A 24,066-nucleotide genomic window follows, 5' to 3' on the forward strand; every position below is an offset into this window, starting at 1 on the left:
AAAAGAACTCCTGAAAAATTAATCTCTATTAGCTTCTGTTTCCTCACTTGTAAAAAGACGATAGTAACAATAATTATCTCAAGATTTTTGGGAGATCAGTTTAGATATGAATACACAGTATTTAGCACAATGCCTACTAGTAAAAGAAGATACTATCATTTTTATTAGATAGTCTCAGCAACCTAATATAAATATGATATTTTAAGATATTTAAATTTAAAAATATTGTGTAATTGTGCAGTAAAGAGTTAACTCTGCAAATCTGGGTGGCCCCAAACCTGCACATTCCAGAGAAAGGTCTGGTCCTCACCTGGCTCCTGAGAGGTAACCTCTAAGCCCCTGGGATATCCTGCCTGATAAGAGTATCTTTGTTTACCTGGGGGCCTTGGGACATGGCAAATAATTTATACTAACAATGTGATTTATGGTGGGGGACTTGGGCCAGTGTGACCTCTGGAAGGGATAGAGACTGAGGGTCTGCCTTGTGGGCGGTCAGCTATGCCTACATGACCAAACTCCAATAAAAACCCTGGATTCCAATGCTCAGGTTAGCTTCTCAACATTGTTGTTGAGAGAATTAAGCACTGTCTGCAGAACTCCGCTGGAAGAGGACAACTGGAAGCTTGTGTCGAGTGTCTCCTGGACCCTGCCCTCTGTGCCTCTTTCCTTTGCTGATTTTAATCTATACCTTTTCATTGTAATAAACTATCAATATGAGTAAAACAGCTTTGCTGAATTTTGAGAGTCCTTCTAGCAAATCATTGAACTTGAGGGTGGTCTTGGGTCTCCCCAAACACAGTAATCTAACCTCAATTAATATATTAATAATAAATTATGGCCTGAAATCAAAGTAAAATCTCTTACTTTAATAAATTGTTGTTCATAAAGATCATATAAAATAGAGTGAATATGTGTACACAGTAATGCACCACATAACAATGTTTCAGTCAATGACAGACTGCCTATACGACAGTGGTCCCATAAGATTAGTACCATACAGTGTAGATGTGTAATAGGCTATACCATCTTTGTGTAAGTACTGTAGAGAAGGAAGCAATTTTCCACTACCCTTCTAGGTTCTTCTGGCTGGTCTAAGAATTAAATTGACATGAGACAGATTAACAGGAGAAAAACAAACAAAAGTTTAATAACATGTATACATGGGAAAAACCCAGGAAAACCGAGTAACTTGCCAAAACAGCCCTCATCATAAATACCGTCCTCAGCTAAAGATAAAAGAAAATGTTGGGGGTGAGAAGAGTCAGGAACTTTAAAGTGAAGCAAGGCAATTCACAGGTAGGTGAAAAGGAGCAAACATTTGGAAAACAACACAGAGGAGAGTCCAACAAATAGGCTTTTCTAGGGTCTTCCCTGTCTACCACTTAGTTCAAGTTATGCTAAGGTGATATAGCTTGCTTCCTGAGACAGGTTTTTTAATCTGAATTCTTTTAGGCAGTTAAAGGGGATGTAACAAGAAAAACTTTCTTAGTCTTTTGTTTCTAAAAAATAATCAGCCTAAAAGAATCCTCATGTGAAAGAGACTCATTTTGGGGTGGCAGATTTTGTTCCCCTTCAGCATACTCTATGATATTCGCACAACAATAAAATCTCCTAATAATGTATTTCTCAGAACGTGTCCCCATCATTAAGTGACATATGACTGCCACTCAACAAACCCTGTCAAATTCACTAACAACTTCCTAAGGTATTTTTATTTATGAAAATAAAGTTTTAGCCTTCATCACAGTAAATTAATGAAGATTCCATTTGTATTTCATGAGTATAAAAACATTTCATACCAGTAAAAACATTCCATTGCCAAAATTTTTGGTTACAATAAAAATAATCATTCCCCTGACCAATTGTTTAGAAAGTAAAATAATTTTGAAAAAATCATAAAACGTGGGTATTTCCTCTTTCTTGCTATGAATTCTGACTTACCCTTTTATATATAATTACATATAAGATTTTTTAAATTGGTATTTTCCCAAAGGAAAAACTCAATACATTTTTGCAGACATTGTTTAAGATTCCTTTGCAATAGTAAAAGAAGGATATTTTTTTTCTCCTCAATTACTCAAATTCTCACCCCCAAGAGTCATTTTTTATTACTTGGCGGTCCATATTGATTTTTTCAACTATATGTGGAGTTGCTCCGGGATTTTCTAGAAATCAAATTCAAGGTAACAAACATAAATACACTCATCCCAAATCAGTTTAAAAATATTTCATTCGTGATTATAAAGGTATCCTTGAATTGAAAAGTTTAAATGGAATCATTCTGCCATTCTAAAATTGTGGGTTGCAGAATTATATGATCCATTTTTTGCCTATACTAAGAAATATACTGGAAGAAGTTACAACAAATGAAAGAAAGAAAAAAAGAATATAATAGTTTCACTTAAGTGGCTGACTCTTAAATGTACTTCTAAGTAAAAGAGCTCTACAGATTTGTGTGTGTGTGCATAGCACACACAGGATCCATGGATATAATTATCTAACATCTACAAAAACTTTCCCTATTTAAGAGGCTATGTGTATATGAATATTGTTTTTTATTTCCTCTTCCTATATTTTTCTTTCATTGTGCTTTACATCTTACACTGGATGATGATGATGTAATTTATTTAGATGAACTCCCTCCTGCTTGTTTGTTTTGTTTGTTCTTTATAAAGACACCATTATTCTCATTGCTAGTGTCTCCCACTCTCTAGCATCAAGAAAACACTAACCTCTACTTTGGAGACAAATATTGCTTACTGGTGAGGAGAACTTTTAACAACTAAGTAGTTCAACATATATCATTTGTCCTGGTCTTAATCCATCAAGCATTACACATACCTTTGGCACATCTCTATTGATTTTGGGTACAGCTCTATAAAAGTCAAATAAAATAATGTTTTACTACCATTTTAGCCATTCCAACCTGAGTTCCTGGTCATAAACCAATGCTTCTACTACATAAAGCTGAAGTGGTCTTTCCTTAAATTATATCATTTAGTTTTTTGTTTAAGTAGTTGTGGGTTCTTGACCAAGCCTTTGCATGGTAATAAAGTAACTTGTATTGTGGTTGGCTCCTTTAATTAGTGTTTTTCTAACATTTTAGATTAAAACAGAGATTAAAGAAGTTAATTTTACATATCTGTTTTTATAAAGTCAAATTACTTTTTTTTTTTTTTTTTGAGGAAGATCAGCCCTGAGCTAACATCCATGCTAATCCTCCTCTTTCTGCTGAGGAAGACGGGCTCTGAGCTAACATCTATTGCCAATCCTCCTCCTTTTTTTTTTTTTCCCCAAAGCCCCAGTAGATAGTTGTATGTCATAGCTGCACATCCTTCTAGTTGCTGTATGTGGGACGTGGCCTCAGCATGGCCAGAGAAGCGGTGCCTCAGTGTGCGCCCGGGATCCAAACCCGGGCCGCCAGTAGCGGAGCACGCGCACTTAACCGCTAAGCCATGGGCCAGACCCAAATTACTTTTTAAAGTGAACCTTCTACTATTCAGGGTAAATTATTTAATGTCTGTTTCATAAAATGTACTCAGATCACTTGTATATCAAGCTGTTATGTATAAAGAGTGAAAATTATAATTATTCAGAAACTTGCATTTATAAGAATTGTATTATAATTAATTTGCACTTATTGTTTTAAAATTTTTAAATAACTTTTCTTGCCTCTAAACATTATTCTCAGGATTTTACATTCAAATGATGCACATGGTTTTTCCTAGTTTGATTAAACTGAAATATCTTTAAATTATGAAAACTGTATTGGAATTAAGAACCTAAATCCTGTCATTCCTGGGGTGCAATTGAATGAGGTTATTGCATTGTATACTTTCCCTAAAGGATTTATCTTTTAAAGAGTAGTTAGCTTTTTTTGTTTCTCTTTTGAATAACAAACTCCTGTATTCTAGAGCACTCAACTGAAGACTAAAAGCCTGCATGGGAGAACATCCCATGGGGGAAAGTATATCTACGCATTTAAAAATAGTGACATCAAAAAGTCAATCACTGTTGATAATGTCCTATTTCTTGGACTGGATTATGGGCACATGGATATATTCAATTTTTGATAATTCACTGAGCTGTATAATTATGATGATAGTTTTCCTATACTTCAGTTTACTGTAATTAAAAGGTTTTTTTAATCAAACACTGTTATGCCTTAAAAACTTTTTTTCTAAGCTTTCTTATACCACTCACATTCCACTGCCAATTCCACTTTGCTCAATTGTCTACAGAGTCCGGACATACAATGAAAATGAAGCAAGCTGGGTGCACAGTACCAGAGTGCTGCAGCCTGTGATGAGCTGGGAAAGATGGGCCCAGTCTAAAGGGTACAGACGCTACTCAGCTCCAAGGAATGGTTGCCATATGGGACTGTGGGTCTAATGTTGCCAGGTCTGGAAATTTGGATTTTTATGTCAAATTTATACTTTTTAATGTTGGCAACTGATTCAATTTTTTAAAACACTGCGGGCCAAACTAAATATGTCTTTGACCAAAGAGGCCTCCATAAAGATCACCTCCCTAAATAGGACCTCACTAAATCTGAGTCCAATTAAAATACTTTTCATTTGTACTGCTGATACTGCTAGCACATAGGGAAGCCTATAGTCAAAATTAAGTCTGATTCCCTAACCCATGCCATTTCTACTATAATGTACTTCCTGTAAATATGAGCATAGTTCTCGTGTAATTTGAATCCCAAACCAACCTCATAACACAGGTATTATCCCCATTTTACTGATGAAGGATCTAAGGCCCCAAGATAGCAGAAAACTTAATGTAGAAATTCAGAATAATGACTGAGTTAGATGACTTGAGTTCAAATCCTTCCTCCAACACTTAGATTTTTATAACTTTGAGAGGGTAAATTAACTTCTCTATACTTCAGTTTTCTCTGTGTAAGATGGATACTCTACTAGCACTACCACACAAGATTGCTGTGGGGATATATAAAGCACGCTGGCACATAGTAAGTGCTGCATGTGTGTTGCTATTACTAATTATTATTGCTATTAATATTATCTGCAAAATGAGATCCTTGCTTTTTGTAAGTTTTTAAATGAACTAATCTATGTAAAGTGCTTAGAATTGTACCTGCAGCATAGTTAATGTTCATTACATATTAATTGTGCTTCCAGTGTAATTCTCTTTCAAATACATTATTCCTAAACCATGCAGATTAATTCCTTTACCCTGTGTTGGGTAATAACAAACATAGGCACTATTATAGACTGGAAGTATTTTTACTTGTACAATGTGTTTTCCTTGGATGTTTGAATAATACACAGCTTTGTAGTGTCAGGTTTATTGCAATGTGTACATCATTTGGAAATGCATAGTGAAATGAACCATGTGCCGTATAATGACTGTCCTGATGAGGATTTTAGTAATGTAATACCATTTTATTCAAAGTATCAGGAATGGTTACAACATTCAGAAGACACTCATTAAATTTAGATGATCTCCACCTCTTCTTGTTTCCCTAATTTTTCAAAACCTTGAGCCCAAAGAAAAAAATGAAAAGACATGCATGTAATTCAATAACTCAAATAACAAAGTTATATGTTAATATACTAGCATAGCCAGAATTTTTTACTTACTTGTGACCCATTTCATGAGCAATTGTAAATGCAAGATTCAGGCCATTGTCTTCAGCAATAATACATTTTCTCTTTTCACTACACATTCCACTCAAGTAAGCTATACCTAGAAAACACAGACATTAATTATCATACACCAGAATTAAAATGCAAACATTTAGTAGAAGAAATGAAAGACAATAGCTTTTCCACTCAAATATGTCAATATTAAACTGTGATATCTATCCCTCATAAATGGAATTTTTGGGGAAACTGCATATGTATAACTCACTCACTAAGCTGTTAATATTCTTTTCAATTTCATATTTTAGATGAAATTATTTTACCAATTATCCAATTCTCAAAAAGGCATATTATAGAATATATCTTATAAATACCACCTTTCATTGTCATGGAAGATAAATGAATAGTCACAACTTAGAAAATGTAAATTAAAAAGCAATGATTATGTTAAATATTTTTCAATTCTTGTAAAGAACCTAGTTTCAAAGAAACATCCTAAAATAAAATAAACTACATATAGAACATTCTTAAACGTACATTTACATTTTGAGTTAATAGAACTGTGAAATTTTATTTTGTGAAATACCATTTTAACTAATATGACTTAAAAACTATCTGTGATATTTGGAAAATTGAAAATGTCTCCTTTGAAAATTTCTTGGCTACTAAGATAGTCCGAATGCAGAATATATGATCTTGAAATACTATTAAAGAATTTCAGCAAGATATTTGATCTTTTGGTTTAAATTATCAGTAAAGATGATAATACCTGAGATCACTGATATTCTTTAGTCAAAGATTTATGTACTATTTTAGTAATGAAGATATATCCCTGAGTAAATATCATTTAACACAAGGAATTGTAATCTTTTAAATGGAAGTTTTAATGCATTTTCAAATAAAAGTTATTAAAATATCTAGTATTTACTGAATTAATTCTATGTTCTCTAATTTTCATGTCCTTATAAAATACATTTTAGCTCATTTTACGAAAAAATGAAGGCCTGGACAGGCGAAATGACTGGCCAAAGATCACATGACTACTAACTATGATAGAATGGGGATTTGAATCCATCTACCAGCTGACGTTTATTTTGATTACAATTTAGCATAGAGTTGCCCCTAGTTAATGATTGGTTAGCTGACTGCTTGTGACTTTTTTTCTCTCCTCAGAAACTTAAAAAATAATGGTAAGGAATAATTAAATTTAAATAAAAGAATAAATCACCTTGCCCATGTTTTAGAAAGATAGACGATTCATGGCGGAATATGAACTGATTTAGTGGAGCCACAGCCCAAACGACAGGAGAGAAAGATGTCATGAGTGTAGTAGAACCCAAGCGGCTCAAGGCTGAGGCACACAGGGTTTGAGGAGAGGCAGTGCTGGAGGGGTGAAAATGGAGATTAGTTGAAAGTTTATCTGAAATCCTCAACTACTCATTCAAACCTCAGGCAGAGTGTTAAGGCCTGGTGTCCAATGGCCTATCAGGAAAATCAAGATAAATACTTTAAGCAAAATGTGGTATAAACATGTTATTTTTAAAATATAACTACAGGAAGAAACAGCCAAGAGATGAAATACACATATAGGTGTTATTTTCTCTATATATTTAGAAATTAAAATAGATTTTATAGAAATTTCAAATCTACAAATAGATGAAATGACTTCTTTATGAATGGATGGGTGGATGGATGGATGAAAAGACAGATGATAAACCCTACTACTTCACTTGGCTTATTAAGGTAACTGAAATTACTCCAGGGTTAAATCAAGATAAAGTAGGAAGGCAAGATGAACTTAGTGATAAACAGAGAGGGGTTGGGCAAGGGAGAAGAAGAGGAGGGGGAGGGGAAAAACATATTCTTTATCTACTTCCATTAAACAACAAATGAAATAACAGCTTTTAAAAATTCTTAAACATAATGTGAATTTTAAGGGAGCTAAGTCATGTACTTATTAATACAACAAAAAATGAAAAACAAAGATTTGGGAGTAATTGAATTTGTGTCATAATTGAAGGGAAGGAGAAAGGAAGGAAAGAAAGAAGGAGAAAGGAAGGGAAAGAGAGTGAAAGAAAAATATCTCCTTTCAACAGGGCATTAAAATTCTCTTGAGCATTTGACAGTTTAAAAAAATATATAATTTTAGAATAAATGTCCTACTAAAATACTAAATTAAGCTCAACTATAATTAGCATGCCAATGACCACTGTTTGGTACAAAATTTCCCTTAGGATGCCCATATATTTTGCCACAACTAAAATAATTACCATATGCAGATTAAAACTCAGCTCATGTGGGTTGTCATCACGTCATATATCCCTTTGCTACATGGACCAGTACAAATCAAACTTAGTCACTTTAATAAGTTTTACATTTCTTCTCCTGTACCCCTTCAAATATATTGTTTCAAATAAAAATAGTATTGTCACTTGTTTCCAATTCTTGTCTCTTCTGTATTATTCTTTCTCTTCTATATTTATATATTTTCTCTATATTTTTCTGTAATCTTACTACATTGGCTAGGATTTCCAACATACCATTGAAGTATATGTGTGGTACTGGGCTCCTTGTTTCCTCTGCTCACTTTAACAGGAATGTTTACAGTTTCAGAATAGAATACAATGGCTGTAGGACTTTCATAGATATAGCTTGTAAAGTTAAGGAAATTACTTTTTGATATTATTGTACATCTAAGTGAAAAAGGAGGCAATGTTATCTGATGCATGGGTCAAAGGTAGATGGAAGTTGGAAAGTATTTTTTGGAAAAGAAACAAAAGCTTGGAACAGCAATTGAAAGAAATGGGAAAAGAGTTGATTAAGTACTAGGAGAATATTAAGTATAAATGGGTCAGAAAACATATGGTTAAGCTGAGGATGCAGAGCATAAGCCTAAAGTGGCACTAATATCCCCAGTTGAGTGATATCGAACCTGATGGCTGAAATAGAGAAGAGTAATATTTGGATGAAGTTGGGATCAAGTGTAAAGGAAGAATCAAAGGTCAAAAGAGTTGGCGGTCAAATTGAGACTGAAAGAAGGGATAGAACTTCTAGGGCTCTATGCTGTAAGTAAAGAAGTAAGGCCAAAGGGAGCCTGATAATTTGGAAAATAGAATACAGTGGTCAGGGGAAGGCAGTCATCAATGAAGAAAAAGAACATACTTTCCAAAAAAGTATTGGACATTGTGATAAAAGGGTGAGATTTAGGGATTTAAGATTTCAGAGGTGAAATTCCATGACATGATTAGGTATTGCCCCAAGAGTAGAGAAGAGCAGAGGTAGAGGTCATCCAGATTGAGGTCAAAGAATGATTAAGTACAGTTGGGTGGACTGATTATATGACCATGAAATTGTACATGATCACAATGAACTCAGGAAGGTGAGAATTGTGGCCCATATCCATAGGAACTGTAAGCGAGAATCAAGGAGATCAATCAATCACAGTAACAGTGATGGAGAAGATGGTAAAGCTCGAGAGCTCTAGCTTCAAATGAAGAGTTTTTATATGTACACAGGAGAGATTTTGATGTAGAAGCAGTGGTTGGAAGTAAGAGGATGCAACAGGTATACAACTTTAGTATCTTCCTAACACCAACCCTGTGGTATAGGGGAAGAGAAAGAATGAACAGTGACCTCTTTGGGGGCCCTAGATTCCTCACCAGCTTATGGGATATGAATGACCACTATGTGGTCATGTAAAAAAATATGGTTATAAAGATTATAATTTATAATATATGACATTTTATACTATAAGATATAAATTTATATAAAATAAAATATAATTCAAAAATGATGAGTATATGTTGACATAGAAGTATAATTACAAATAAGTATTAAAAAATCCATACCACCAAATTTTCATAGATGAACAAAAAGACTATATAAATATGCTCATTTGCTAATAGCAATCATATTATGGGTAATTTTTACTCATCTTTTCTCATTTTCCAAATTCATGTAAATTTTTATAACAATTTTATATTGATAAAGTTAAAGACATAAATATGATAATCATGCCTATGAAATTTGAATAGTAATTAACAGATTCTCTTATAGACCAGGATGTCACAACCAAAAACGATCCTCTACTCCTATTCTTCTTTAAACTTAAGTGTAAAGTCAGAATCTTCAACTAAGACTCTGATAAATTTGAATTTCATTGTTCTTACATTTGGCACACCAAGGAGATTTTCTTTGACTTGGAAGTTATGGAGAATAATTGTAACCATGACTAATGTAAATGACTTGCATTATTCTGTTAAAAAGCCCATGCTTTTCAGTTCCTTTCAAGAACCCACGTGTTTCTTATTACAATAAGGGGTAGAGGTTAGAAGGGGAAAGGATTTAACACAGCTGTTATTTAAAGATAGATATAATACAGACCCCTTTTAAAGTACTCTTTTAATGTAAAAAATTCTGGAAATACAAAGGAAACCAGAACAACCTCTAATTTCTCACCTAAAAATGAATCAAATCATGCACCAGGAGTCAACAGGATCTCTCATCTGAAAACAAAACACACTATCCTAGGACATGATATGATACACCCTATCAAGATGATCAGAGACCCTACAACCCTACAGGATGCATGTTACAGTAATGGACTAATCGGAAAACCAGTTTTTATGTGATCAGATGGAAGTATCCTAACAAAAGTAAGTCAGCCAGCTCCAGAACTGTTGCTTTTAACCGTTAGCTAGACTACCTGAGTTCAAAATCCTGGCTGGCACAAAGTCCTGCACAGTCCTTGGTAAGTTATTTATCCTGTGATTGTACCCTATGAAGTAAGTTATTTACCTACGAGTCCTACTATTACTTGAGGCCTAAGTAATGTAACATGTGACAAGTACCAAAGGTACAAGATGAATACATGCTGAGTGTGTCTTCAGGAGAGTGAGCCACACAAATAACTCATTTTAAAATGTGATCACTAAGACATAAAGATGTACACAGGATATTATGGTAGAATAAAAAAGAGACATCAGGTAGGGAAAAATCAAAGCAGGAAAGGCTTTTGGAAAGGGAAATAACTTGGTGGTATCACTGAGTGGGCAGAGCTTAGCCAGGGAAAGGCAGTGGAAGTTGAGGGGGGAACTCCTGAACAAAGGACTGAGCAGGCAAAAGGCCAAGGAAATGCTCATGAGAGATGATGTTACTCGTGGGGGGCAGCTTAGGTTCTTTACATGTGTAAGCCATGGTATACATCTCTGCATCAACACTGTATTAAGCATATCCTCAATAAGGGGAGTGTTAAAGGAATTGCATAAATGAAATTCCCTAAAACAAAGAGTAATATAAAATGTGACTCAGTGCAGGGCCCTTAAATAAAAATGTAATTTTGAAGAATCAAAATGCACTTCATCCACGAATTAGAAATTAAAATTTAAAATGTTTTAATGATGGCGCCCAGATAACATGCAACTCATTTAGATGATTACATTCAAATTGGGCTTTGAACACATTTTAAAACAATAGCTTGCCTTACTAGTTTGCAAATTATCTGCCTCTGTTCCGTTAAAAGACAAGATGATGATGTAGGAATATAAAAGTACAATTATGTACGTTATGAGTTTAATATCAATATAGATATAAATTTATTTTTAAAATAGGCTTCCAGATTCTCTTAAATGTTTAAGTAATCTGTGACATTCTCAACAGTACAGTTTCTATGGAAAAAAATGACTACAAATTAACAAAAGGATATTAGTTTAACAAAAAGCATAGTGAATCTCTGTTGTCAAATAAGGCAGAATTGTATAGACATTAAAATGTCGTTTATGTGTTCCTGAATGATGGTAGACTGAGACTCTTTTTGGGAAAAACACATAGAGATGCCAAATAATATGTAATATACAAATTTTTGAATATATAGCTAAGCTTCAAAAAAAAAAAAAGAATTCCCAAGTGCAAAGAATAAAGCTTAAAAATTTTCAAATCTGGAGTGATAAGATCATGAGTTAATGCTGTCAGAGCCTAGGTATCAGATAAGATACAAGTCTTATTAAATAATGGGTGTGGTTTCAAAACATCTGCAGGGACAGGTATTAGTGAGTAAGGAACTGAGATCCATACGCAAATCAGAAAGCCTGAAACTGCTGCTGTTAACTACCTTCAAACATACTTGAAAATAACTTTAAAAGTCCATATGCAGGAAAGCAGCAAGGAATTCTGGCTCAAAATAAATTCTGGGTATGCTAGAAAAGACTCCATTAACAAATCAAAACGCCAAGCCACTATCACGCAGAGGTGTGAAGCCACAGGAATACTAATCCATGAATGTAATGTACAAATTGATCAAACAAGTTGGGGATCATCCAAGGACTGGGGAAACCCTTGTCAGTTCAGTAAAAACAAGTGAAACACAGTCAAGTGTTGCTTAATGATGGGGATACATTCTGAGAAATGCATCATTAGACAATTTTGTTGTTGGGCGAACATTATAGAGTGTACTTACACAAACCTAGGTGGCATAGCCTACTACACACCTAGGCTACGTAGTACTAATCTTATGGGACCACCGTTGCACATGTGGTCTGTTGTTGACCGAAACGTCATTATGTGGCATATGACTGTATCACTATGATGAGACACTTTATCATCTCAGCAAGCATAAAACACCCACAGAGAAAAAAAGTTCAACTAAATGTGAATTCACAAATAAAAATTACAAACCAAATGAGGAAATGGTCCACTGTAAGAGGGACGCCACCAACATAAAAATTAGAGAAAAAATGGTGATGAAATAAAGACATTTTTAACATAAAGATATGGAGCTTGAAATCCACATTTACTGGGCCACCACAACCCAAATGTATCTTTTTCGTAAATTAGAGAAAGAAATGCCTTGTTTGTGACATCTTTTATCAAAATATTGGTGTAACAAAATGTTAAAGAAATTTCTTCAAACAGAAGGAAAAGTCCTAGACTGAAACATGGAAATGTAGAAGAAATAAAGAGCACCAGAAAGAATAAATATACGGGAAACTATAAATAAATATTGAATACACAAAACACTAATTTTAATGTCTTCCAAAATTTAGAATATAGAGAACTAAAATACACGCAACAATACGTAGTGGGGGGATAAAAGGAGTTCAAGAGTTCAAAAGTTCTAGCAGTATCAAGAGAGTGGTAAAAGGATACATGTTATGTTATACAGGATAATTGCAGAAGAATAAAGTAATATATAACTAACAATTACATAGAAACGAATGGCATACAAATATTGGATTTACCTATTTAAAAAAGCAAGAAAGGAGGATAAAAAGAAACATGAAATTAAGTCAAGTAGAAAACAAATAAAAAGAAAGCATTTCATACCAAAAATTTCATTAAATAAAAAAGTGACTATGCTAAATCCAAATTAAGATTGTCAGACTGGATAAAAAATATAAATCCCAATTTTATTCTCCTTACAAGAGATACACTTTAAATACAAGGACATAGGTTAAAAGTAAAAGAATAGAAAAAGATATAACATACAAACATTAACCAAAACAGAGCAAGGGTGACAAAATTAGACAAATTGCATTTAACCCACAAGCATCAGGAGAGATTAAGAGGGATATTTTTTGATGATAAAAGGGTCACTCCAACAAGAAGACTTCACAATTCTATGTCTGCATTTACTGAATAACTAAGCCGCAAAATATTTAAAGTAAAAATGAACAGAAGTAAGAGGAGAAATAGACAAATCCACAATTAAACTGGGAGACTTTAACACACCTCTTTTAATAGCTGATAGAACAACCATAAAAAAATTCACTAAGGACATAACAGATCTGAACAAAATATTAGCAAGTCTGTCTTAATTGACATAATAGAACATTGCGCCCAACAACAAAATTCACATTCTATTTAAGTGTACATGGTACATTTATAAAAACTGAGCATATACTAAGCAGTGAAAAAAACCTCAACAAAATTTCAAAAGTGGAAATAATTCAAAGTATGTGCACTGGCCACAATGGAAGTAATTTAGAAATCAAGAACTAAAAAGATAACTAGAAAAACCAAAACTGCCTGGACATGAAATGATACACTTATAAATAGTCCACAAGTGAAATCAGATTAGGAAATTATAAAGTATTATAAATATAATCATAATAAAAATAGAAGACATCAGGGGCCGGCCTGGTGGCTCAAGCAGTCAAGTGCGTGTGCTCTGCTGTGGCAGCCTGGGGTTCACTGGTTCGGATCCCAGGTGCGCACCAACGCACCGCCTGGCAAGCCATGCTGTGGCAGCGTCCCATATAAAGTGGAGGAAGATGGGCACGGATGTTAGCCCCGGGCCAGTCTTCCTCAGCAAAAAGAGGAGGATTGGCAGATGTTAGTGCAGGGCTGATCTTCCTCACAAAAAAAAAAAAAAAAAAAGAACACATCAAAAATATGTGAGCTGTAACAACAGTGCTTAGGAAATTCATAGCATATATTAGAAAAAGTTAAAAAGACTGAAAATCAATAGTCCTTCCAGGAGCTGGGAAAAGAAAAGAGCATCAAAGCTTAAGAAAATAGAAGGAAAGAAATAACAAAGAAGAAAATCAATGAACTACAAAACAAATGTTAAAGAAAATTGGCAAAAATTGATAATACCCTAGGAAACCGATCAAGAATAAAAGAAGACAAATACAAATTACCAGCATCAAAAATGAATAAGGAAATATCTCCACAATTCCTAAAGACATCAAGGTAACAATTCCTAAAGACATCAAGGTAATATTAAAAAAAAAAAAGTATGTTGGGGGTTGGCCTGGTGGCACAAGTGGTTAGGGGCGCGTGCTCCGCTGGAGCAGCCCAGGGTTCGCCGGTTCGGATCCCAGGCGCACACCGGCACACCGCTTGGCAGGCCATGCTGTGGCAGCGTCCCATGTAGGGTGGAGGAAGATGGGCATGGATGTTGGCCCAGGGCCAGTCTTCCTCAGCAATAAAAGAGGAGGATTGGCAGATGTTGGCTCAGGGCCAATCTTCCTCAAAAAAAAAAAAAAGTATGCCAATCAATTTTACAACTTACCAAAGTTGTCAAAAGTACAAAATCTAAAATTTCCTATAATAATCTCTTTATTCATTCTACTCCAGCTACATTGCCTTTATTTTCTATTTATTTATCTTTTTTGTCATTTCTCAAATGAGACAAGCATTTTTCCACCTCAAGATCTCTTCATTGGCTTTTTACCCTGTCTGGAACATTCTCTCCTTAAATATCTCTCCCAGATCTTCTTCAAATATTTTTTAAATATCATTTTTTTCAGTGAGGCATTTCTTGATTATCAAATTCAAAATTACAAATACCCTTCTCCACACCCTGGAACTCCCGGATTATCTCTTACTTAGATCTACTATTTTTTTCTATGCCAGTTCTATCTTTTAATATACCAATTACTTTATTTATTATAGATATTAATCATCTCTCCATCAGAACATAAGCACCACAAGGGCAGGAAAATAATGAGAAATCAATTTGTTCATTCCCAATATGCAGAACCATGCTTTGTATATTACAGTGATAATAAATTTTGAGATGTATTAACGTGCGTTTCTCTTTTGTATTTCCACCTAAGTGATGTCTTGCTAGTCATCTAAAGGCAGGTGGAAAGGGATAAGGATTAGTGGTATTCTTTTGGAAATCTGGAGGATAGTGGTTTGGGAATCTCCAGGCCAATATAGGATGGGCTCAGGCAGAGAATTAATGAAAACACAGTGAGACTACGTGGAGAGAAGGACTGAGCTATCATTTCTGAGCCTACTTTGACTCTCGCTGCCAAGGAAGCCAGAGAGGTGGGTAGTTTAATATAGAGGATGTAGGGATAATACAGCTGAAGTTCAGCAGCAGTATGAGCTGGAAGGGTGGGCACTGGGGTGGGTGGGAAGATGAAGAGTATAGTGAAGAGAGTTGAATAGGAAGGTTCACAGGGCCTTGAACCCACCAACTGCATTCCTGGCAGCCAAGTCCAGCAGTACGCTCTGTTGCCATGTAGACTAAGGAATTCATTGCAAAGATCAAAGGTCTCAGAGGGTAGTGAAAGAATTATGATTGCTGATCTACAGCCCGTCACCCCAGCTACTTGAAAAGGATCAAATGAGATGTTAGGGGGACTATTTGGAAAAAATGAGTATTAGTTAAAAAAAAGCAAAAACAAAAACAAAGTATATGAATAAAGTCATTTGAACATAGAAGAAAAATAACATTGATAAGTTTAAGTTTTCATTTTCTTGGAATCAAGTGAGGTAGGGACTTGTAAGGGAAAGATTTAATACACTAGAAAGCTAGATGCAACATTTTCTTTGCCTAATTTGATATAATTTTTGACCTTGCAATGTTTATTGAGACAAAATTAACTACAGATGGGAATACATGTTAAAAAAGTGTGTGTATGTGCTATTTTTAATTGGTTTCTAAAGGAAAATAAAACAGTGAATAATTACTTGTTTTATTTTATTATCCTAAGGTGTGATAAGATATTTAAGATAAGTGAACTGCTGGACTAGATAGCATACATACACCACTTCTAAATCTTTGACAAGCTTTTAAACGAAATATTAATATGGTGCAGGAAGAAGAAGGTGAAAGATTGTTCAAGTAAATATTTAAGGAAAATAGTGAAAGAAAGGGGGTCCAGAGGGAGAGTGGTATGTAGGGTAAATAGAGGTGGCCAATTCCTAAATTCTGTTCTTCTAAGAGATGGAGAGGACATCATAGGTCATAGTAAAGGACAGGTTCTAAAATAGGTTTTGTTGTTGCTTTTGGTGTTTTTACACTTCCTTTAACCTTTATAATAAACCACAACATTAAGCCCACCAACCTCCTCCCCACATTAACATATTGAAAAGGATTGCTTTTGTAAGGAAGGAAGAATAATTAAGAAAATTTATGTCTGCAGGCTAGTTTTGTGCTCTTGCTATTGTATTCTAGATTTATTCTACTTCACATCTCTCTATAGAAAATTTAGAGGCAGGTTATTGTATAGTTTTAGAAGTTAAACTCTCAAATCCTTAGAGAGTTTAAATTAAGTCAGATTCTGATGTACCTTATTGTGGTTTTGATGTATCATTAATACATCATTATAATATATACCATCTGAAATTCTTAATTTGGATTTCAGTGCAACTCTGAAAATATAAGTCTTGAGGCACGCTGAAAAAGCCATATGTGGTAGATTACACATCTAACTCTTGTAAATCAGTAATGAGAACTTTACTGTGCAGTCTACCATAAACATGGCGGAAAGTTGGTATTCTCACTGCTATGTTAATTTAAAAAAAGATAAATCAGAGTTCTTAGGCTTTCTATATGACTTTGCTCACAAGGAGAAAATAACAAACAAAAAAGGAATTAGGTTTAATGATTTCATCTGCCTTGGAGATTAAAAAACTGTCATGACTAAAAAATAGGTAAAATGAATCACAGCTAAAGATTTTCGTGAAGTAAGTTTAAGGATACAGCTGGAAAAATTTAAAAGCGTTCTGATTGCATATAAATCAGGAATTTTGGCTAACGCATTTTTATAATGTTATAATGTAATCATATCCTGAAGGCATTAAACAGAGACAATTAAAACTAAAAATATCGTGTTACTAAAAAGCTGTATAAATTGCTTTTTTAGTATACTAGTAAAAACATTGACAGCATTCATTTATAACTACAAACTACCTCAAACTTCACAATAGTCCTACACAACATTCTTTTTTCAACATACCCATTTTTAATCATTTTGTTACTTTTCATAACTTGCTTTCTACTCTGTATGATCAGTGTTTTTATTAGAATAAAAGAAAGAAAGAATTCTACAAACTGGAGAAATCTAAAGAATATAATTATAATTACAATACAATTACAAACATCTGATGTTCTTAAATCTCAACAACTAATATTTAAAATATTAATTTTGACATAATTTGTTAAATAAAATATATGTTTGCTTAACCACAAATGATTTCAACTCCAGATGCATTTTTAAAATCTTAGTTTTTTAGGTTTGTACACTGAGGTAGTTAATAGTAAATAAACCAGTTAAAATTTTTCTCTGAGATGATTTGATACTTTCTAAAATCCTGATTGGAATTCAATAATAAATTTTTCATGACCTGTTTTCTACGTTAAGTATAAAAAAGACAAAATGCAAAGAATATAGTTTTAGGAATAGATGCTCTTGTGTCAAATATTCTAGGGTTTGAGTTCCGGCCTCGATTTTCAGCTTTGTGACCACAGGAAAGTTAGTTCTTTTTTCTGAGCCTCAGATTTCCCAACAGTAAAATTAGGAAATTAATAATTTGTCTTACAAATGCTAATTAATTTAGATAACATATTTCAAGCATATGTTGGCCTATCCGAAACACAGTAACCATTAAATATTAGATTTAATTTTTTATTTGTAAAATGCGGTATCAATCCCTTATAACAGAGAACTCTTGAAGGGTTAAATGAGGTGATGTATTTAAAAAACCGTGGCACATAGTAGATGCTTAACAAGTATTATTGTTCGCTGCCAACATTGTTTAAGTATGTAGTGAACACAAAGCTGCACTTCCAGACGCTTACAATAACAACTCTAAAAACTACAAAGAAGACCTCAGAGAGTTTTCTAAATTAAGACGGTTTTCGTTTCCCAAGGATATACTCAGCATATTTTAATATTCATACGGTGTTTTACAGCACCATTAAAACACTTTCTAACATAAACAAAATTCTATAATTAAAATCAATCTTTAACAGAAAAGGATCTTGAGAAGAGAAATATCTTGAGAAGAGAACAACTACTTTTCATAATAATTCCTTAAGAATTATGTATCTGAGTCTTATCCCTGCAACATGTCCTGCCAAAATAGAAATATAAAGTGTCTGATTGATGTTCAGGCCTGTGCCTAATAAGATATATGCCAGCAGCCAAGAATTAAACAAGATAAGTCTAGCCTCGCTTTTATTGTAAACCATTGGGAAGATGTTATTTTCTTATCAGGAATTCATTTCTATTCAGAAATATGTAGATTGAGCATCTGGGATGATCAACCACTGTGTTATGTGGTGAGGACACAGGCAAGCATTGAGCAAGATCCTTGCCCATAAAGAGATTAGAAAGAGAGAGAGAGAATGGAATGCAAGTTATAAGAAAGTTATACTGAAGTCTACCAAGTTCATGCATGGTAGAGGGAGAGATAATCCAGGAAGTCCAAAAGTGGAAATTAAGCAGGGTTCTGAAGAATGGGTAGAATTTAAACAGGGATAGAGGGAACAAAGAACAACAAAGAAATAGCCTTCCATTTGGAAATTCTAAAACAATACATCTGAACATACACTAAAATCTGCAAAAATGATCAATTCTTAGCAGGGCCTCAGAGAGAAAAGTGCATTAGTGCGAATTAAAAAGAGGAACAACACTGGGGAAACCATTTATTAAAAAGATTTCCCAAGTGAATGGAAGGATTAGAAAAAGCTTGGCAGGTGAAGTCTGGGCTGGATTTCAGTCCCTCCTTCCCCTTAGACCCTGTAGATCAGATACCCTTCTGCAGGATGCAACCTGCAGAAAGCTTTGTGGAATCCCCCTTTTTAATGCTAAAAGCAAATCTAATGATCATATAACTTTTTTCTCTTTTTTAATTTATAAACTCATATACAGTAAGATTTACTTTTTATTCTACAGTTCTATGAATTTTAACACTTGTATTGATTTGTGTAACCACCACCACCATCAGGAGCCAGAACAGGTCCATCACTCCCCAAAACTTCCCTGTGCTATCCTTTTAGAGTTACATCCTCCTCCACCCCCTAACCAATGGCAATCACTCATCTGATCATCATTATAGGTTTGTCTTTTAGAGAATGTCTTAAGATGTAATCGCACGGTATTAACCTTTTGAAACTGGCTTCTTTCACTCAGCATAATGCTTTGGGATTCCTCCAAACTGATAGATGGATGAATAGTTCATTCCTCTTCACTTCTGTATAGCATTTCATTATACAGATATACCACAGATTGTTTATCCATTCACCCATTGAAGAATATTTGGAATGTTTCCAGTTTCAGGCAATTATGAATAAAGTAGGTATAAACATTTATGACAGGTTTTGGGTAAAGATAAGTTTTATTTTTCTGAAGTAAATACTCAGGAATGGGATCACTGGGTCATATGATAAGTCTATGTTTACCTTTATAAGAAACTCCCAAACTGTTTTCCCAAGTAGCTGTAAAATTTTGCATTCCCAGCAGCAATGTATGAGACTTAAAGTTGATCTATATTCTCACCACCACTTGGTTTTGTCAGCATTTTTAATTTTACTCATGTAATTGGTATACAGTGATATCTCACTGTGGTTTTAATTTGCATATCCTTAATGACAAACGATGTTGAACATCTTTTCATATATCCTTTTTGTGAAGTGTCACTTCAAGTCTTTTGCACATTTTTAAATTATGTGTTTTCTTAGTGTTGAGCTTTGAGAGTTCTTGATATATTCTGTATATAAGTCCTTGTATCTAGATATGTGATTTATAAATATTTTCTCCTGGTCCTTAACTTGGATTTTAATCCCTTAACAGAGCAAAAGTATTTTTGTTATTGTTTTAATATAGAGGAAATCCAGTTCATCAATTTTTCCTTTCATGGATCACGCTTTTCCTGTCATATCTAAAAAACTCTTTACCTACTTCAAGGTCACAAAGATTTTTTCTTATGTTTTCTTCTAAGTTTTTATAGTTTTACATTTTACATTTAGATCAATAATCCATCTTGTATTAACTTTTGCATGGAGTTCATTATTTTGCATACTGATGTCCAATTTTTTTTAAGACCATCTGTTGAAAGATGATTCTTTTTTCATTGAATAGAGTTTGTACCTTTGTAGAAAATCAATTGGCCATGTTTGTATGGATCTATTTCTGGAAACTCTATTTTGATCCATTGACCTACATACCGATTCCTTAACCAATAGTACACTGTCTTGATTACCGAAGCTTTGTAGTAAGTCTTAAAATCAGGTAGTAAGGTTCCTCCAAAACTATTTTTATTTTCAAAATTGTTTTGGCTCTTCAGTTATTTGCCTTTTCATATAAATTTTAGAATCATCTTGTCTATATCTACAAAAAGGTGCTTGAATTTTGATTGGAATTGTGTTAAACCTATAGATCAATTTGAGAAGAACTGCATCTATGCTATGCTGTCTTCCAATCTAGGAATACAGTATGTCTCTCTATTTATTTAGATCTTCTTTTATTGCTCTCATCAGCATTTTGTAGTCTTTAGGACACAGAATCTGTACATAATTGGTTAAATTCATACCTAGATATTTCATTTTAGAACTATGATAAATTATATACATATACACACATACTAAAATTAGATTTTATATTATTACATATGTACATATATGTGTGTACATATATATATATGTACACACACGCACATACACATACATATTTAAACTTTCGGTTTCCAAAATGTTCAGTTTTAGTTCAACAATTCTAGAATTGAACAACTATTCAATTTTGGTACATAAAAATATATTGGGTTTTTGTTTGTTGACTTTGTATTCTGTGAGCCTGCTAAACTCAGTTTTAGGAGTTTTTTCATATATTCATTGTCATTTTCTGTGTAAACAATCATGTTTTCTGCAAAGAGGGACAGTTTTATGTCTTACTTCAAATTATTTATGCCTTTCATTTATTTTTCTTACCTATTCCACTTCTAGGACTTCTATAGCAAGGATGGAGTAGACAAACTTGACTTGTTCCAGTTTGAGTGGGAAAATATTCATTCTTTCACCATTAAATATGATGATAACTGTTATTTTCTTTGTAGATACCCTTTATCAGATTAAGGCAGTTCCCTTCTATTCCTAAGTTTCTGAGAGTTTTTATGGTGAATGGAGGATGAATTTTGTCATGTTTTTTCTGCATCAGTTGATATAATCATTTGTCTCTTTCTTAAACTTTTAATATGTTTGATTACACAGATTGATTTTCAGATATTGAGATAAGCCCCGCTTGGTTCTGTTCTATTATTCTTGTATATTGCTGGGTTCAGTTTGCTAATATTTGTGTCTATGGTCAGGAGGAATATTGGTCTATAGTTCCTGTTGTTTTTGTTTCCCTTGTACTTCTTGGTTTGGTTTTAATATTAGAGTAATGCTGGCCTCATAAAACGAGTCAGGAAACATCCTCACCATTCTATTTTCTTAAAGAGATAATGTAGAATTGATATTATTTCTTCTTTGAAAGAATTCACCAATGAAACTTCCTGGACCTGCAGATTTCATTTTTGGATGGCTTTAAACTACAAATCCAATTTCTTTAATATGTATAGGATTATTCAGGCTATCTATTTTATCTTGGGTACATTTTGTTTGTGGTTCTCCATGAATTCGTCTATTTAATTTAAGTTCTCAAATTTATGTGCATAGAGCTGTTTGTATTATTCCCTAATGATTCTTTTAATGTCTGAGTAATTTGTAATGATATCTCTCCTTTCATTGCTGATATTAGTAGACTGTTCCTATTTTCTACTTTTCGTTGTCAAACTTACTAGAGGTTTAAAATTTTATTGACATTTTCAAAACACTAGATTTCCTTCCACTGATTTTCACTATTGTTTTTCTTTTTTCATTTCATTGATTTATGCTCTTATCTTTATTATTTCTTTCCTTCTATTTGATATGAGGATGTTTGTTTTGTTTTGCTTGCTCCTCCTTTTCGGCTTATTTAGGTAGAAACTTAGATTATTGACTTGAAATCTTTCCTCTTTTTAATAAAAATGGTTAACCCTATAAATTTCCCTCTAAGCATTGCTTTATCTGCATCACCTAAAATAAAATGTTTTTTTTCTTCCGGTTCAAATCATTTTCTAATTTTCCTTGAAATTTCCTCTTTGACCCATAAATTATTTAGAAATATGTTATTTTCCAAATATTTGGAGAATATTTTGTTATCTTTCTGCAATTGATTTCTAGTCTAATTCCATTATGTTCAAGAACATACACTGTATGATTTCATTTCTTTTAAATATGTAAAAGTTTGTTTTATGAGCTAGAAAATGTTCTGTCTTGGAAAATTTTCCATGTTGCTTGAAAAGCCTGTGTATTTTGCTATTTGGGGTAGAGCAGTGAGTAAACGTTAGTTAATATTATTATTCAATTCTTTCATATGCTTGCTGATTTTCTGTTAACTGGTTCTATCAATTACTAAGACAAGAGCGGTGACATCTCCAAATATAAGTGTGCATTTGTCTATTTTTCCTTTTAGTTCGGTCAGTTTTTATTTAACTAATTTTAAAGCTCTATTTTTAGGTGCTGAAACATTTAAGATCATTACATCTTAGTGAATTCACTGTTTTATTATTATATAATGTCCCTCTTAGTTCTTGGTAATTTTATTTCTTCTGAAATCTACATTGTCTGATATTAATATAGTCATTTGAGTGTTTTTAGTTTTTATTAGTTTTTGATGGCATATATTTTTCATATCTTTACTTTTAACCTATGTATTACACTTGAAGTGAATTTCTTGCAGACAGAAACGAGTTGTGGCTTTGTTTTTTTTTTAACCCATTCCGGGGATCTCTTTTTTTTAATGGTGTGCTTCAACTCTTATTAGTGTGTTGGGATTTAGGTCTACCATCTTGTTGTTTCTTTTTTGTTGTTGATGTGGTTTGTATCCTCTGTTTTCCTTCTGTCTGTTTCCCTTTCCTGACTTTTTGCTCTTTTGAACAAAAACCTTTGAAAAGAGGGAAGGTCTCAAATTTTTAAGTATTCCATTTTAATGTATTTATGATGTTTTTAACTACATCTTTTTGTACGCTTGTTTAGTGGTTGTTTACTGCAGGTTTTACATTATACCTATTCAACTTTCAGTCTACTTAGAATCAATATTTTGCCACTTCAAGTGAAATGTGGAAAGTTCAATACCATGTAGGACCCTTTACCCTCCTCCATGTATGTTGTAGTTCTCTTATGTATTACAGCTACGTACATCACAAATTTCATCAGACGGTGTTATAATTTTTGCTTTTAACTATCTAAAATTTAAAATACCAAAGATGAGAAAAAGTCTATTATATTTATCCACATATTTGCCATTTCTTTTGCTCTTTCTTCATTCCTAATGTTCCAAGTCTCCTTTAAGTATAATTTCCCTTCCATCAGAATTACTTACTTTGGCAATTTTTTAAAGTAGCTCTTTTTATTATAAATTCTCTTAATTTTTCTTCATCTGAGACTGCCCTATTTCACCTTCATCTACATTGACAATCCTTTCTCTCAGTATTCTAAAAATGGTGTGCCACCCTTCTGGCTTTCATGGTTTGTCATGAGAAATCTGCTGTCATTAGAATCACTGTTCCCCTAAGAATACTGGGGGTTTTTGTGTCACTTTTTCTTTGTCTTTAGCTTTCAGTGTTTGATTATGATATCTCCAGCTGTGCACTTCTTTGGGTATTTCTTGTTTGGAGTTTACTTGGCTTCTTGAATCTG

At 33.4% G+C, this 24,066-nt stretch overlaps 1 protein-coding gene across 1 annotated transcript in view; it reads right to left on the bottom strand.

Moving 5' to 3' along the window:
* ADAMTS19 (ADAM metallopeptidase with thrombospondin type 1 motif 19) overlaps positions 1-24,066 on the bottom strand; it is a 226,973-nt gene that overhangs the window by 117,551 nt on the left and 85,356 nt on the right. The window contains exon 8 of the mRNA XM_004420243.3: positions 5,610-5,715. Within this exon, the coding sequence (XP_004420300.2) occupies positions 5,610-5,715 (106 nt within the window). The remainder of the gene's footprint in view (positions 1-5,609; positions 5,716-24,066) is intronic.

The sequence above is a fragment of the Ceratotherium simum genome, chromosome 4 (assembly GCF_057802395.1).
Source record: "Ceratotherium simum simum isolate JZ-2026a chromosome 4, ASM5780239v1, whole genome shotgun sequence".
In the NCBI taxonomy this organism is placed as follows: Eukaryota; Metazoa; Chordata; class Mammalia; order Perissodactyla; family Rhinocerotidae; genus Ceratotherium; species Ceratotherium simum.